Source organism: Scyliorhinus canicula, chromosome 9 (assembly GCF_902713615.1).
Source record: "Scyliorhinus canicula chromosome 9, sScyCan1.1, whole genome shotgun sequence".
In the NCBI taxonomy this organism is placed as follows: Eukaryota; Metazoa; Chordata; class Chondrichthyes; order Carcharhiniformes; family Scyliorhinidae; genus Scyliorhinus; species Scyliorhinus canicula.
This window is the reverse complement of record NC_052154.1, coordinates 104,410,098-104,423,233: the sequence shown is the minus strand read 5'-3', so window position 1 is coordinate 104,423,233 and position 13,136 is coordinate 104,410,098. Positions and strand designations below refer to the sequence as shown.

General features: G+C 52.7%; 1 protein-coding gene across 1 annotated transcript in view; it reads right to left on the bottom strand.

The window, feature by feature from the left end:
* Positions 1–361: 361 nt before the first annotated feature.
* Positions 362–13,136, bottom strand: part of c1qtnf4 (C1q and TNF related 4) — a 94,388-nt gene continuing 81,613 nt past the window's right edge. The window contains exon 2 of the mRNA XM_038807353.1: positions 362–1,721. Within this exon, the coding sequence (XP_038663281.1) occupies positions 543–1,718 (1,176 nt within the window). The 5' untranslated portion in view covers positions 1,719–1,721 and the 3' untranslated portion in view covers positions 362–542. The remainder of the gene's footprint in view (positions 1,722–13,136) is intronic.

Genomic DNA, 13,136 nt, shown 5'->3' with positions numbered 1-13,136 from the left:
CCATCTGCAGGCGGTCAGGTTTGATCCTGATGTCCATGGTGTAAGGAAAATCTCACAGCAATAAATTGTGGCGCTAACAATTGTACGCAAAGACTCGAGTGAAGTACAAGAGAGGCTTTATTGCTGTGAGATGCTATTCCTCCGGCGGCAGCTGTAGAATAGTATCTCAGTGAAGCTAGCGCATATTTATACACAAGCTCCCTGTGGGCGGAGCTAGCCGGCAGGGGCTTACCGGAGGAACCTGTATTACAGGTACGGCCATACATCCCCCTACTGCAGTACACATATATACAGTGGTTATATCACCACACCAATCACTGTACAGCTCTCAGCACAGATGAAAACACACACAAACAAGCAGTTTGTTTCAATAAAATATTAATGACATTTTTGCAACTGTATTTCCGACAGTTTGAATTGACACTAGATATTTATACAATGACATAATTACACACAAGACAGCACAAGGATAAGTGTTATACATCACAACAATTGAAATTCTCACTATGTATCTGCACGAAGATGCAGTTGGGCTTGTGTTATCACAGTTTGTCAGTCTTGGGCTCTGTTTTCCAGCTGATTGATTGGAGCTCTGGGTAGACCAGGAAGCCAGTGAAGGTAATGTATTTACCATGGTTGCTGTAAACTCCGTAACCATCGTGCTGGTAACTGTACAGCCAAATCCGGTCTGATTTCTGCAGAGACAGCATCAGGCTCTGACTCTGCACCTCTCTCCGTTTGGAATGGCTGTCATCATAGATCATGGCCTGTACCTCATCTTCATTCTTCATTAGTTTGACTGACATGGTTTTGTAAGGCAGCTTACCGATATTAAAGGAGAAGAAATAGGCCCCGGGCACACGGCATGTGAACACCCCCAGGGAGCTATTAAAATCACCGCCAATGTTGACGAACTCTGCGTCAAAGGGCATGGGGTCATGCTTGTATCTATCACCATCGTCTCCTAGGAGGCTCTCTGTTCTGGCGGCAGAGAAGGCCGAACGTGGAGCCTGCTGCTGGCTCTGGATGGGCCCTTTGGCAGTGCGCTGTTCCTCTCCCAGTGGAGCTGGCTCAATGACCAGGGCCCTTGGCACATCCTCCTGCAGATGCCTCACGGCTGGCTCGATGCCGTTCCCCGCCTCGCTCTTGTGCCAAGGCTCCGGTTGATGAGGGATTTTGGTGTGCCAGGAGCCATTGTTGTTCTCGGAGTCGGAGGGCTCGCTGTCAGGATAGATCAGGTAGCCATTGAAGGTGGTGTAAGGCCCCATGTTGCTGTACAGTGCATACTTTGGGTCACCGTGTAAACGCAACCACACAGTGTCTCCACGGTCTAGCTGCAACATGGCGCTCTGACTCTGGACTTTACGCTCCTGCCTATGATGTTCATCATACACAATGACTTGGACCTCCTTCCGGTTCTTCATTAACATCACAGAGAGGCTCTTCCTGGGGAACTTGCCCACCGTGAAGGAGAAGTAATAGGCTCCGGGCACACGGCACGTGAAGAGACCTGTGCGTGGGTCAAAGTCGTGTCCAATATTCACATATATCTTGTCGAAGCTCACCACCATCTGGGGTCCGCCCACCATGCTGCTGGTCCTGGCAGCTGAGAACGCCGATCGCGTCTCTGCTTCCGACTCCATTGGTACAGTCAGCACCTCGAGGTACATCACAGGACACAGGAAACCAATCAGCAACCACGCTCCTGGCAGCATCATTTCCTGCAAAATACAATTAATTCAATTTAAAGAACTCTGAATGACTGCAGAGCTTCAAGAGGCACCTCAACACAGGCCCTCTTTATTCAGGTCACCTCAGGGTCAGCATTTACATCTCGGGCCACTCATAAACCAAGCAGAGAGAGTCAATGCCATGGAAGGAGCGCTTCACCGTCCAAGGGTCAGTACTGAGGGAGTGCAGCATTGACAGAGGGTCAGTACTGAGGGAGCGCGCACTGTCAGAGGGTCAGTACTGAGTGAGTGCTGCACTGTCAGAGGGTCAGTACTGAGGGAGTGCTGCACCGTCCGAGGGTCAGTACTGGGGGAGCGCGCACTGTCAGAGGGTCAGTACTGAGGGAGTGCAGCATTGACAGAGGGTCAGTACTGAGGGAGCACGCACTGTCAGAGGGTCAGTACTGAGTGAGTGCTGCACTGTCAGAGGGTCAGTACTGAGGGAGCGCGCACTGTCAGAGGGTCAGTACTGAGTGAGTGCTGCACTGTCAGAGGGTCAGTACTGAGGGAGTGCTGCACCGTCCGAGGGTCAGTACTGGGGGAGCGCGCACTGTCAGAGGGTCAGTACTGAGGGAGTGCAGCATTAACAGAGGGTCAGTACTGAGGGAGCGCTGCACTGTCAGAGGGTCAGTACTGAGGGAGTGCTGCACTGTCAGAGGGTCAGTCCTGAGGGAGCGTTGCACTGTCAGAGGGTCAGTATGAGTGAGTGCTGCACTGTCAGAGGGTCAGTACTGAGGGAGCACTGCACTGTCAGAGGGTCAGTACTGAGGGAGGGCCGCACTGTCAGAGGGTCAGTACTGAGGGAGTGCTGCACTGTCAGAGGGTTAGTACTGAGGGAGTGCTGCACTGTCAGAGGGTCAGTACTGAGGGAGTGCTGCACCGTCCGAGGGTCAGTACTGGGGGAGCGCGCACTGTCAGAGGGTCAGTACTGAGGGAGTGCAGCATTGACAGAGGGTCAGTACTGAGGGAGCACGCACTGTCAGAGGGTCAGTACTGAGTGAGTGCTGCACTGTCAGAGGGTCAGTACTGAGGGAGCGCGCACTGTCAGAGGGTCAGTACTGAGTGAGTGCTGCACTGTCAGAGGGTCAGTACTGAGGGAGTGCTGCACCGTCCGAGGGTCAGTACTGGGGGAGCGCGCACTGTCAGAGGGTCAGTACTGAGGGAGTGCAGCATTAACAGAGGGTCAGTACTGAGGGAGCGCTGCACTGTCAGAGGGTCAGTACTGAGGGAGTGCTGCACTGTCAGAGGGTCAGTCCTGAGGGAGCGCTGCACTGTCAGAGGGTCAGTATGAGTGAGTGCTGCACTGTCAGAGGGTCAGTACTGAGGGAGCACTGCACTGTCAGAGGGTCAGCACTGAGGGAGGGCCGCACTGTCAGAGGGTCAGTACTGAGGGAGTGCTGCACTGTCAAAGGGTTAGTACTGAGGGAGTGCTGCACTGTCAGAGGGTCAGTACTGAGGGAGTGCTGCACTGTCAGAGGGTCAGTACTGAGTGAATGCTGCACTGTCAGAGGATCCATACTGAGAGAGAGCTGCTCTGTCAGAGGGTCAGTAATGAGGGAGCATGCACCGTGAGAGGGCCGGTAATGAGTGAATGCTGCACTGTCAGAGGGTCAGTATTAAGGGAGTGCTGCACTGTCAGAGGGTCAGTATTAAGGGAGTGCTGCACTGTCAGAGGGTTAATATTGAGAGAGTGCTGCACTGTCAGAGGGTTAATACTGAGGGAGTGCCGAACTGTCAGAGGGCCAGTAATGAGGGAGCACTGCACTGTCAGAGGGTCAGTACTGAGGGAATGCTGCACTGTCAGAGGGTCAGTACTGAGGGAGTGCTGCACTGTCAGAGGGTCAGTACTGAGGGAGTTCTGCACTGTCGGAGGGTACGTACTGAGGGAGTGCTGCACTGTCAGACGGTCAGTACAATGGGAGTGCTGCACTGTCAGAGGGTCAACACTGAGAGAGTGCTGCACTGTCAGAGGGTCAGTACTGAGGGAGTGCTGTACTGTCAGAGGATCAGTATTGAGGGAGCGCTGCACTGTCAGAGGGTCAGTACTGAGGGAGTGCTGCACTGTCAGAGGGTCAGTATTGAGGAAGCGCTGTACTGTCAGAGGGTCAGTACTGAGGAAGTGCTGCACTGTCAGAGGGTCAGTATTGAGGAAGCGCTGTACTGTCAGAGGGTCAGTACTGAGGGAGTGCTGCTCTGTCAGAGGATAATTACTGCGGGAGCGCTGCACTGTCAGAGGTTCAGTAATGGGGGAGTGCTGCACTGTCAGAGGGTCAGTACTGAGGGAGTGCTGCACTGTCAGAGGGTCAGTACTGAGGGAGTGCTGCACTGTCAGAGGGTCAGTACTGAGGGAGTGCTGCACTGTCAGAGGGTCAGTACTGAGGGAGTGCGGTACTGTCAGAGGGTCAGTACTGAGGGAGAGCTGCACTGTCAGAGGGTCAGTACTGAGGGAGTGCTGCACTGTCAGAGGATCAGTATTGAGGGAGCGCTGTACTGTCAGAGACGGAGTGCTGTACTGTCAGAGGGTCAATACTGAGGGAGCGCTGCACTGTCAGAGGGTCAGTATTGAGGGAGCGCTGCACTGTCAGAGGGTCAGTACTGAGGGCCTACTGCACTGTCAAGAGGGTCAGTTCTGATGGAGTGCTTCGCTCTCAGAAAGTCAGTACTGAACCTAGTGCTGCACTGTTGAAGGATTAGTACTGAGGGAGTGCTGCACTGTCAGTGGTTCAGTACTGAGGGAGTGCTGCACTGTCAGAGGGTCAGTACTGAGGGAGTGCTGCACTGTCAGAGGGTCAGTACTGAGGGAGTGCTGCACTGTCAGAGGGTCAGTACTGATGGAGTGCTGCACTGTCAGAGGGTCAATACTGAGGGAGTGCTGCACTGTCAGAGGGTCAGTACTGAGGGAGTGCTGCACTGTCAGAGGGTCAGTACTGATGGAGTGCTGCACTGTCAGAGGGTCAATACTGAGGGAGTGCTGTACTGTCGAAGGGTCAGTACTGAAGGAGTGCTGCACTGTCGAAGCGTCAGTACTGAGGGAGTGCTGCACTGTCGAAGGGTCAGTACTGAGGGAGTGCTGCACTGTCAGAGGGTCAGTACTGAGGTAGTGCTGCACTGTCAAAGAGTCAGTACTGAGGGAGTTCTGCACTATCATAGGGGCAGTACTGAGGGAGTTCTGCACTGTCGGAGGGTCAGTACTGAGGGAGTGCTGTACTGTCGAAGGGTCAGTACTGAGGGAGTGCTGCACTGTCAGAAGGTCAGTACTGAGGGAGTGCTGTACTGTCGAAGGGTCAGTACTGAGGGAGTGCTGCACTGTCAGAGGGTCAGTACTGAGGGAGTGCTGTACTGTCGAAGGGTCAGTACTGAGGGAGTGCTGCACTGTCAGAGGGTCAGTACTGAGGGAGTGCTGTACTGTCGAAGGGTCAGTACTGAGAGAGTGCTGCGCTGTCAGAGGGTCAGTACTGAGGGAGCGCTGCACTGTCAGAGGGTCAGTACTGAGGGAGTTCTGCACTGTCGAGGGCAAGTACTAAGGGAGCGCTGCAATGTCGGAGGGTAAGTACTGAGGGAGTGCTGCACTGTCAGAGGGTCAGTACAATGGGAGTGCTGCACTGTCAGAAGGTCAGTACTATGGGAGTGCTGCACTGTCATAGGGTCAGTACTGAGAGAGTGCTGCGCTGTCAGAGGGTCAGTACTGAGTGAGTGCTGCACTGTCAGAGGGTCAGTACTGAGAGAGTGCTGCACTGTCAGAGGGTCAGTACTGAGGCAGTGCTGCACAATCGGGTCAGTACTGAGGAAGCGCTGCACTGTCAGAGGGTCAGTACTGAGTGAGTGCTGCACTGTCAGAGGGTCAGTACTGAGAGAGTGCTGCACTGTCAGAGGGTCAGTACTGAGAGAGTGCTGCACTGTCAGAATGTCAGTACAATGGGGGTGCTGCACTGTCATAGGGTCAGTACTGAGAGTGTGCTGCACTGTCAGAGGGTCAGTACTGAGAGAGTGCTGCACTGTCAGAGGGTCAGCACTGAGGGAGTGCTGCACTGTCAGAGGGTCAGTACTGAGGGAGTGCTGCACTGCCAGAGGATCAATACTGAGGGAGTGCTGCACTGTCAGATGGTCAGTACTATGGGGGTGCTGCACTGTCAGAGGGTCAGTACTGAGGGAGTTCTGCACTGTCGACGGGTCAGTACTGAGAGAGTGCTGCACTGTCAGAGGGTCAGTACTGAGGGAGTGCTGCACTGTCAGAGGGTCAGTACTGAGGGAGTTCTGCACTGTCGGAGGGTAAGTACTGAGGGAGTGCTGCACTGTCAGACGGTCAGTACTATGGGAGTGCTGCACTGTCAGAGGGTCAACACTGAGAGAGTGCTGCACTGTCAGAGGGTCAGTACTGAGGGAGTGCTGTACTGTCAGAGGATCAGTATTGAGGGAGCGCTGCACTGTCTGAGGGTCAGTACTGAGGGAGTGCTGCACTGTCAGAGGGTCAGTATTGAGGAAGCGCTGTACTGTCAGAGGGTCAGTACTGAGGGAGTGCTGCACTGTCAGAGGGTCAGTATTGAGGAAGCGCTGTACTGTCAGAGGGTCAGTACTGAGGGAGTTATGCTCTGTCAGAGGATAATTACTGCGGGAGCGCTGCACTGTCAGAGGTTCAGTAATGGGGGAGTGCTGCACTGTCAGTAGGTCAGTCCTGAAGGAGCGCAGCACTGTCAGAAGGTCAGTACTATGGGAGTGCTGCACTGTCATAGGGTCAGTACTGAGAGAGTGCTGCGCTGTCAGAGGGTCAGTACTGAGTGAGTGCTGCACTGTCAGAGGGTCAGTACTGAGAGAGTGCTGCACTGTCAGAGAGTCAGTACTGAGGGAGTGCTGCACTGTCAGAGGGTCAGTACTGAGGCAGTGCTGCACAATCGGTCAGTACTGAGGGAGCACTGCACTGTCAGAGGGTCAGTACTGAGTGAGTGCTGCACTGTCAAAGGGTCAGTACTGATGGAGTGCTGCACTGTCAGAGGATCAGTACTGAGGGAGTGCTGCACTGTCAGAGGATCAGTACTGAGGGAGTGCTGCACTGTCAAGGGTCAGTACTGAGAGAGTGCTGCACTGACAGAGATTCAGTAATGAGGGAGGGCTGCACTGTCAGAGGGTCAGTACTGAGAGAGTGCTACACTGTCAGAGGGTCAGTACTGAGTGAGTGCTGCACTGTCAAAGGGTCAGTACTGAGAGAGTGCTGCACTGACAGAGATTCAGTAATGAGGGACTGCTCACTTCAGAAGTTGCATATTTGAAATGAGTGGTTAATCTTTCTGAGGCTGCATACATTTCAAAGAAAAGTGACATTGTCCTGCCCACAATAAATGCATAAACTGCCTGTCCATCTGTTCTTGGGATGCTGCTTTGTGCATTCTGACTGCTCAGCAAACAGCAATGAATTCACTGCAATATAATTTGTTGACTCTGCAGTATTTTGGGATACGTCGAGGATGTGGAAAGCGTGTTGTAAAAGATAGCTCTTCCATTATATTCCAATTGTGTCTGATTTTGGGGGAAGTGTGTGAATGCTGATATGTGGAACTGTACGCTCAGAATCAGGGAGTTTTAGAATTGTCTACTTCACAGTGGAATCTGGTTCACTGTAACGCGCTGTTGTGTAAAGCCGAGGAAATGCTTGTTACAGAGGTCTAACTGATTGAGCTGAGTGATATTCATGTATAAAATTCTATTTCTATGTTCCCACCTTGTACATCTTCTCATTAATTATTTCTTTCAATTTAGTGCTGCTGAATGGAAGGAAGTGTAGGAATCTTCCTACTCGTTTTGACTGGAAAAATTCACTCGATACTAACACGAACTTGAATTTACTCATCTGATGACTGTGTGGGTGACTATTTAACACGGGGATGGGGGGGGGGGGGGGGGGGGGGGAGGTAGTACATAGAGACTTTTTAAAAGATATTTTTATTCTCCTTTTTCGGATTTGCATCCAAATCTACACCCACCAACAAACAATCAAAAATAACAAATCCCATGTCAATCCACTGGCCAACAATTCGTTCCTCCCACCAACCTCCCAACAACCCTCAACATTTTAAATACAAACATCAAAGAAAAAGAATCAGGAATCCACCATCCAGCCATACATAGTCACCAACAACATATACAGTCCAACCACCCCCTCCTAATATTCAATGTCATCCAATTCTTGAAAGTGCATAATGAACAAAGCCCATGAATTGTAGAACCCTTCAATGCTTCCCCTCAGCTCACACTTCACCTTCTCGAATGTTAAAAACTCCAACAGATCCACCGCCACGCCAGGGCACAGGGTGGAGAGACTGACCTCCACCTCAACAAGATCTGCCTTCGGGTGATCAGCGAGGCAAAGGCTACAACTGCCTCTGTATCCGCTTCCACCCCCGGCCAATCCGATACCCCGAATATGACCTCCAGAGGACCCGGCTCAAGCCTCACATAGAACATAGAACATAGAACAGTACAGCACAGTACAGGCCCTTCGGCCCTCGATGTTGTGCCGAACAATGATCACCCTACTCAAACCTACGTATCCACCCTATACCCGTAACCCAACAACCCCCCCTTAACCTTACTTTTTTTAGGACACTACGGGCAATTTAGCATGGCCAATCCACCTAACCCGCACATCTTTGGACTGTGGGAGGAAACCGGAGCACCCGGAGGAAACCCACGCACACACGGGGAGGACGTGCAGACTCTGCACAGACAGTGACCCAGCCGGGAATCGAACCTGGGACCCTGGAGCTGTGAAGCATTTATGCTAACCACCATGCTACCATGCTGTACCACCTTCGAAATTATCCTGAAAACCTCCCTTCAATACCTCTCCAGCTTTGGACAGAGCAAAACATATGAATGTGATTTGCGCCCCCTCCCCCGCACAACGCTCACAAACATCCTTTACCCCCTCAAAGAGTCGGCTCATCCTCGCCTTTGTGAGGTGTACCCTATACACTGTGGTGATCGTAGATCTGAGTAGATGCAATACAACTGAGCAAGCACTAGAGGGAGCACGGGAGAGCTATATATACACAGGGACAGGAAGTGACGACACACTTCACGGAAGGCAGAACTCGTAGCAGGACACAGACACACAGGCAGGCAGTATTTGAGGTAGCCGTAAGTTAAGCTCTGAAGCGAGAACAAATTCACAATAAAGCATCTTCTCCACATTTGAGACTACGAGCTTCATTAAGACACGAGGAACAACACATACACCACCTTCAGTTGTATCAGACCCAACCTCGTGCACGAAGTTGAGGCAGTCATCCTCCGGAGCACCTCACACCGCAACCCCCCCTCCATACCCTCTCCCAACTCTTCCTCCTACTTTGTCTTAATCCCTCCTGCGGCGCCTTCTCGTCTCCCAAAATCGCCCCATAATGAAATGAAATGAAATGAAAATCGCTTATTGTCACGAGTAGGCTTCAATGAAGTTACTGTGAAAAGCCCTGTTGGAGGGGACAGGATGAATGGAGAAGGGGGTGGTGTCGGCCTCCACACTGTTGGAGGAGGTGCTGACGCCACCCCCTTCTCCATTTACCCTGTCGTCAGCACCTCCTCCAACAGTGTGGAGGCCGACACCACCCCCTTCTCCATTCACCCTGTCGTCAGCACCTCCTCCAACAGTGTGGAGGCCGACACCACCCCCTTCTCCATTCATCCTGTCGTCAGCACCTCCTTCAACAGTGTGGAGGCTGACGCCACCCCCTTCTCCATTTACCCTGTCGTCAGCACCTGCTCCAACAGTGTGGAGGCTGACACCACCCCCTTCTCCATTCTCCCTTTCGTCAGCACCCCCTCCAACAGTGTGGAGGCTGACGCCACCCCCTTCTCCATTCACCCTGTCGTCAGCACCCCCTCCAACAGTGTGGAGGCCGGAGCTACTCCCTTCTCCATTCTCCCTGTCGTCAGCACCTCCTCCAACAGTGTGGAGGTCGGAGCCACCCCTTCTCCATTCACCCTGTCGTCAGCACCTCCTCCAACAGTGTGGAGGCTGACGCCACCCCCTTCTCCATTCTCCCTTTCGTCAGCACCCCCTCCAACAGTGTGGAGGCTGACACCACCCCCTTCTCCATTCACCCTGTCGTCAGCACCTCCTCCAACATTGTGGAGGCTGACGCCACCCCCTTCTCCATTCACCCTGTCGTCAGCACCTCCTCCAACAGTGTGGAGGCTGGAGCTACTCCCTTCTCCATTCACCCTGTCGTCAGCACCCCCTCCAACAGTGTGGAGGCTGAGGCCACCCCCTTCTCCATTCACCCTGTCGTCAGCACCCCTTCCAACAGTATGGAGGCTGGAGCTACTCCCTTCTCCATTCACCCTGTCGTCAGCACCTCCTCCAACAGTGTGGAGGCTGGAGCTACTCCCTTCTCCATTCACCCTGTCGTCAGCACCTCCTCCAACAGTGTGGAGGCTGGAGCCACCCCCTTCTCCATTCTCCCTGTCGCCAGCATCCCCTCCAACAGTGTGGAGGCTGAAGCCACCGGAAAGCTCTGTATCTCCTTAGTGAAATCTCGGGCCTGCTTATACCTAAATATCTCCCCCTTCCCCAACCCATATTTCGCCCCCAGCTCTTTCAATCCCACAAACCGACCCCCTAGAAACAAATCCTTTAATGCCCTGACTCCCTTCTCTTCCCATCTCCAAAAACTCCCATCCCAGTTCCCTGGCTCAAAATCTGTGATTCCCCCGAATCGGCATTTCCCTTGACCCTGTTCCCCAGCCTAAAGTTCTGGCATAACTGCCTTCAGATTTTCAACTTCGCTGTTACTACTGGACTCCTTGAGTTTTCCTGGGGCCATCGTGAGCAGCGCTGTTACCAACGCCCTCAGCCCCTCAGCCCCGACACAGATTCTCCTCCATTCTAACCCACTGGGAGTCCCCCTCCCCCCCCTCTAACCCAGCTCCTCATCTTCTCAGCATTCGCCGACCAGTAATAATATAGTAAATTCGGAAGGCCCAACGCCCCCGATTGCTGTCCTCTCTACAACAGCACCTTCCTAATCATAGCCACCCCACCCCCCCCCCCCCCCCCCCATATAAATAAGGTAATCATCTTTTCAACCTCCATGAAAAATGCCTTTGGCAGAAAGATCAGCAGGCACTGAAAAAAAATAAGAATCGAGGCAACACGTTCATTTTAATTGCCTGTACCCATCCCGTCAGTGACAGAGGGAGACCATCCCACCTTGTCAGATCTGCTATCACCCTCCCCACCAAACTAGTGTTGTACCTACGGAGCCTCCCCCAATCCCATGCCAGCTGTACCCCCAGGTATCTAAAGTGAGTCCCCGCCCCATGGAATGGTAGCCCCCCCCCCCCCCCCCCCACCCCTGCCCCAACCCCTGGCCGAGGCACCACAAAATATTCACTTTTATCTAAATTTAGTTTGTATCTCGAGAAAGACCCAAACACTCGAAGCAGCTCCAATATACCCCGATCGACAAACTCGGTTCTTATACATACAACAGCATACAAGATACACTATGCTCTACCCCCCCCCCCCCCCCCCCCCCCCCCCCCCCAACCCTCATCGCTGGCACCCTCCGAAGCCTTCTCTCCATACTCGTAGACCGCTCCCCTTGCCCGCCTCAATTAGCGCACCGCCTTCCTTGCGGACAGCCGATCAAATCTCGCCTGCAACTCCTTCCTCTTTTCCAACAGAGCTGGATCCACAGCTCTGCATACCTCCTGTCTACCTCCAACATCTCGTCTATTAACCTTTGCCGCTTCACCCTCTCCTCCTTATCCATCTTTGCTTAAACAATATCCCCTCCCCCCCCTCACCACTGCCTTCAAAGCTTCCCAAACACCGCCTGCGAAACCTCACCCATACAATTAAACCCCACATATTTCTCAATCATTTTTCCAATTTTATCACGAAACCCTTGGTTTCCCAACACCCCACATCCAATCTCCTGGCCTCTGCACCATTCCCTTCTCCAACACCATATCACCCAGTGTGGCGCATGGTCCGATATCACAATTACCGAATATTCTTACCCCCCCCCCGCCGCCAACAGCGACTTTCCCACCTCAAAGAAATCTATCCGCGAATAGGCCTTATGAACTGAAGAGAAGAAAGAATACTCTCACTCCCCCGGGTGCAGAAACCTCCGAGGGGTCCACTCCTCCCATTTCGGCCATTAGCCCAGCCAAAGCCTTCGCTCCCCCTGACTGAGTAAGCGATCGAGGTCGTGACCTGTCCAATTTTGGCTCCTGCACCATATTCCAGTCTCCACCCGCTATCAAGTCATGTGAATCGACGCCAGGGATGCCATACACCTTACTTACAAACCCTGCATCATCCCAGTTGGGACCATACATGCTTACCAATGCCACCAGCCTGTCTTCTAATGCCCCTGTCACTATTACGTACCTTCCTCCATGATCTGCCACAACTTTCTCCGTTTGGAACCTCACTCTTTTATTCACCAGAACCGCAACCCCCCGCGCCCTACTATCAAAACCTGATGAAACACCTGGCTACCCCAGCCCATTCTAAGCCCCTTCTGATCATTCACTCTCAAGTGAGTCTCCTGCAGCATCGCCACAACCTCTTCACTGGGCCTCCCAACCCCCTCACGTTCCACGTAACTATCCGAACCGGGGTCTCCCCCCCTCCCCCCCCCCCCCCCACCCCTGCTTATCCACTGTCATCATAATTTCTGGCGCCACCCACTGAGCCTGGCCCATCCCTATTCATTGTTGACATCGAACCACATCTCCCCTCCCAGAATCCCCCCTACACTCCCTCTCGAAGAAACTCCACCCACTGTCGATGCCCTCCCCTCCCTTTTCTCACCTCTTAGGCCCATTGAAACCTGCTCACCAGGCTTCAATGTCCGATGCCCCTCCTCCCACAACACCTCCATTCACTGGCTGATTTAAGTTAGTTTGTGAGAAGGCCTTTCCTCCCCTCCTGCCCAGTCCCAGGAAAAAAAAAACAAATCTATACTTTTCATAAAAATACCTCTCTACAAATAACAGCATCAAAAATGTTTACCCTCTATAACAGCATGAAGTAAGAACATTATTCAAAGCTACAAAGAACAACAACAAAAAACTTTTAACCTAATAATAATAATCGTTTATTGTCACAAGTAGGCTTCAAATGAAGTTACTGTGAAAAGCCCCGAGTCACCACATTCCGGCGCCTGATCGGGGAGGCCGTCACGGGAATTGAAACCCATGCTGCTGCCTTGTTCTGCTTACAAGCCAGCTGTTCAGCCCACTGTGCTAAACCAGCTCCATACAGTATGAAGTAGAAACATTATTCAAAGCTACATATATACGGGTACATTCTCCCACTCTTTACTTCCGTCCCAAGCCTTCTGCCTTCATAAATGCCCCTGCCACCTCCACCGCCTCAAAATAAATCTCTGGAGTTGT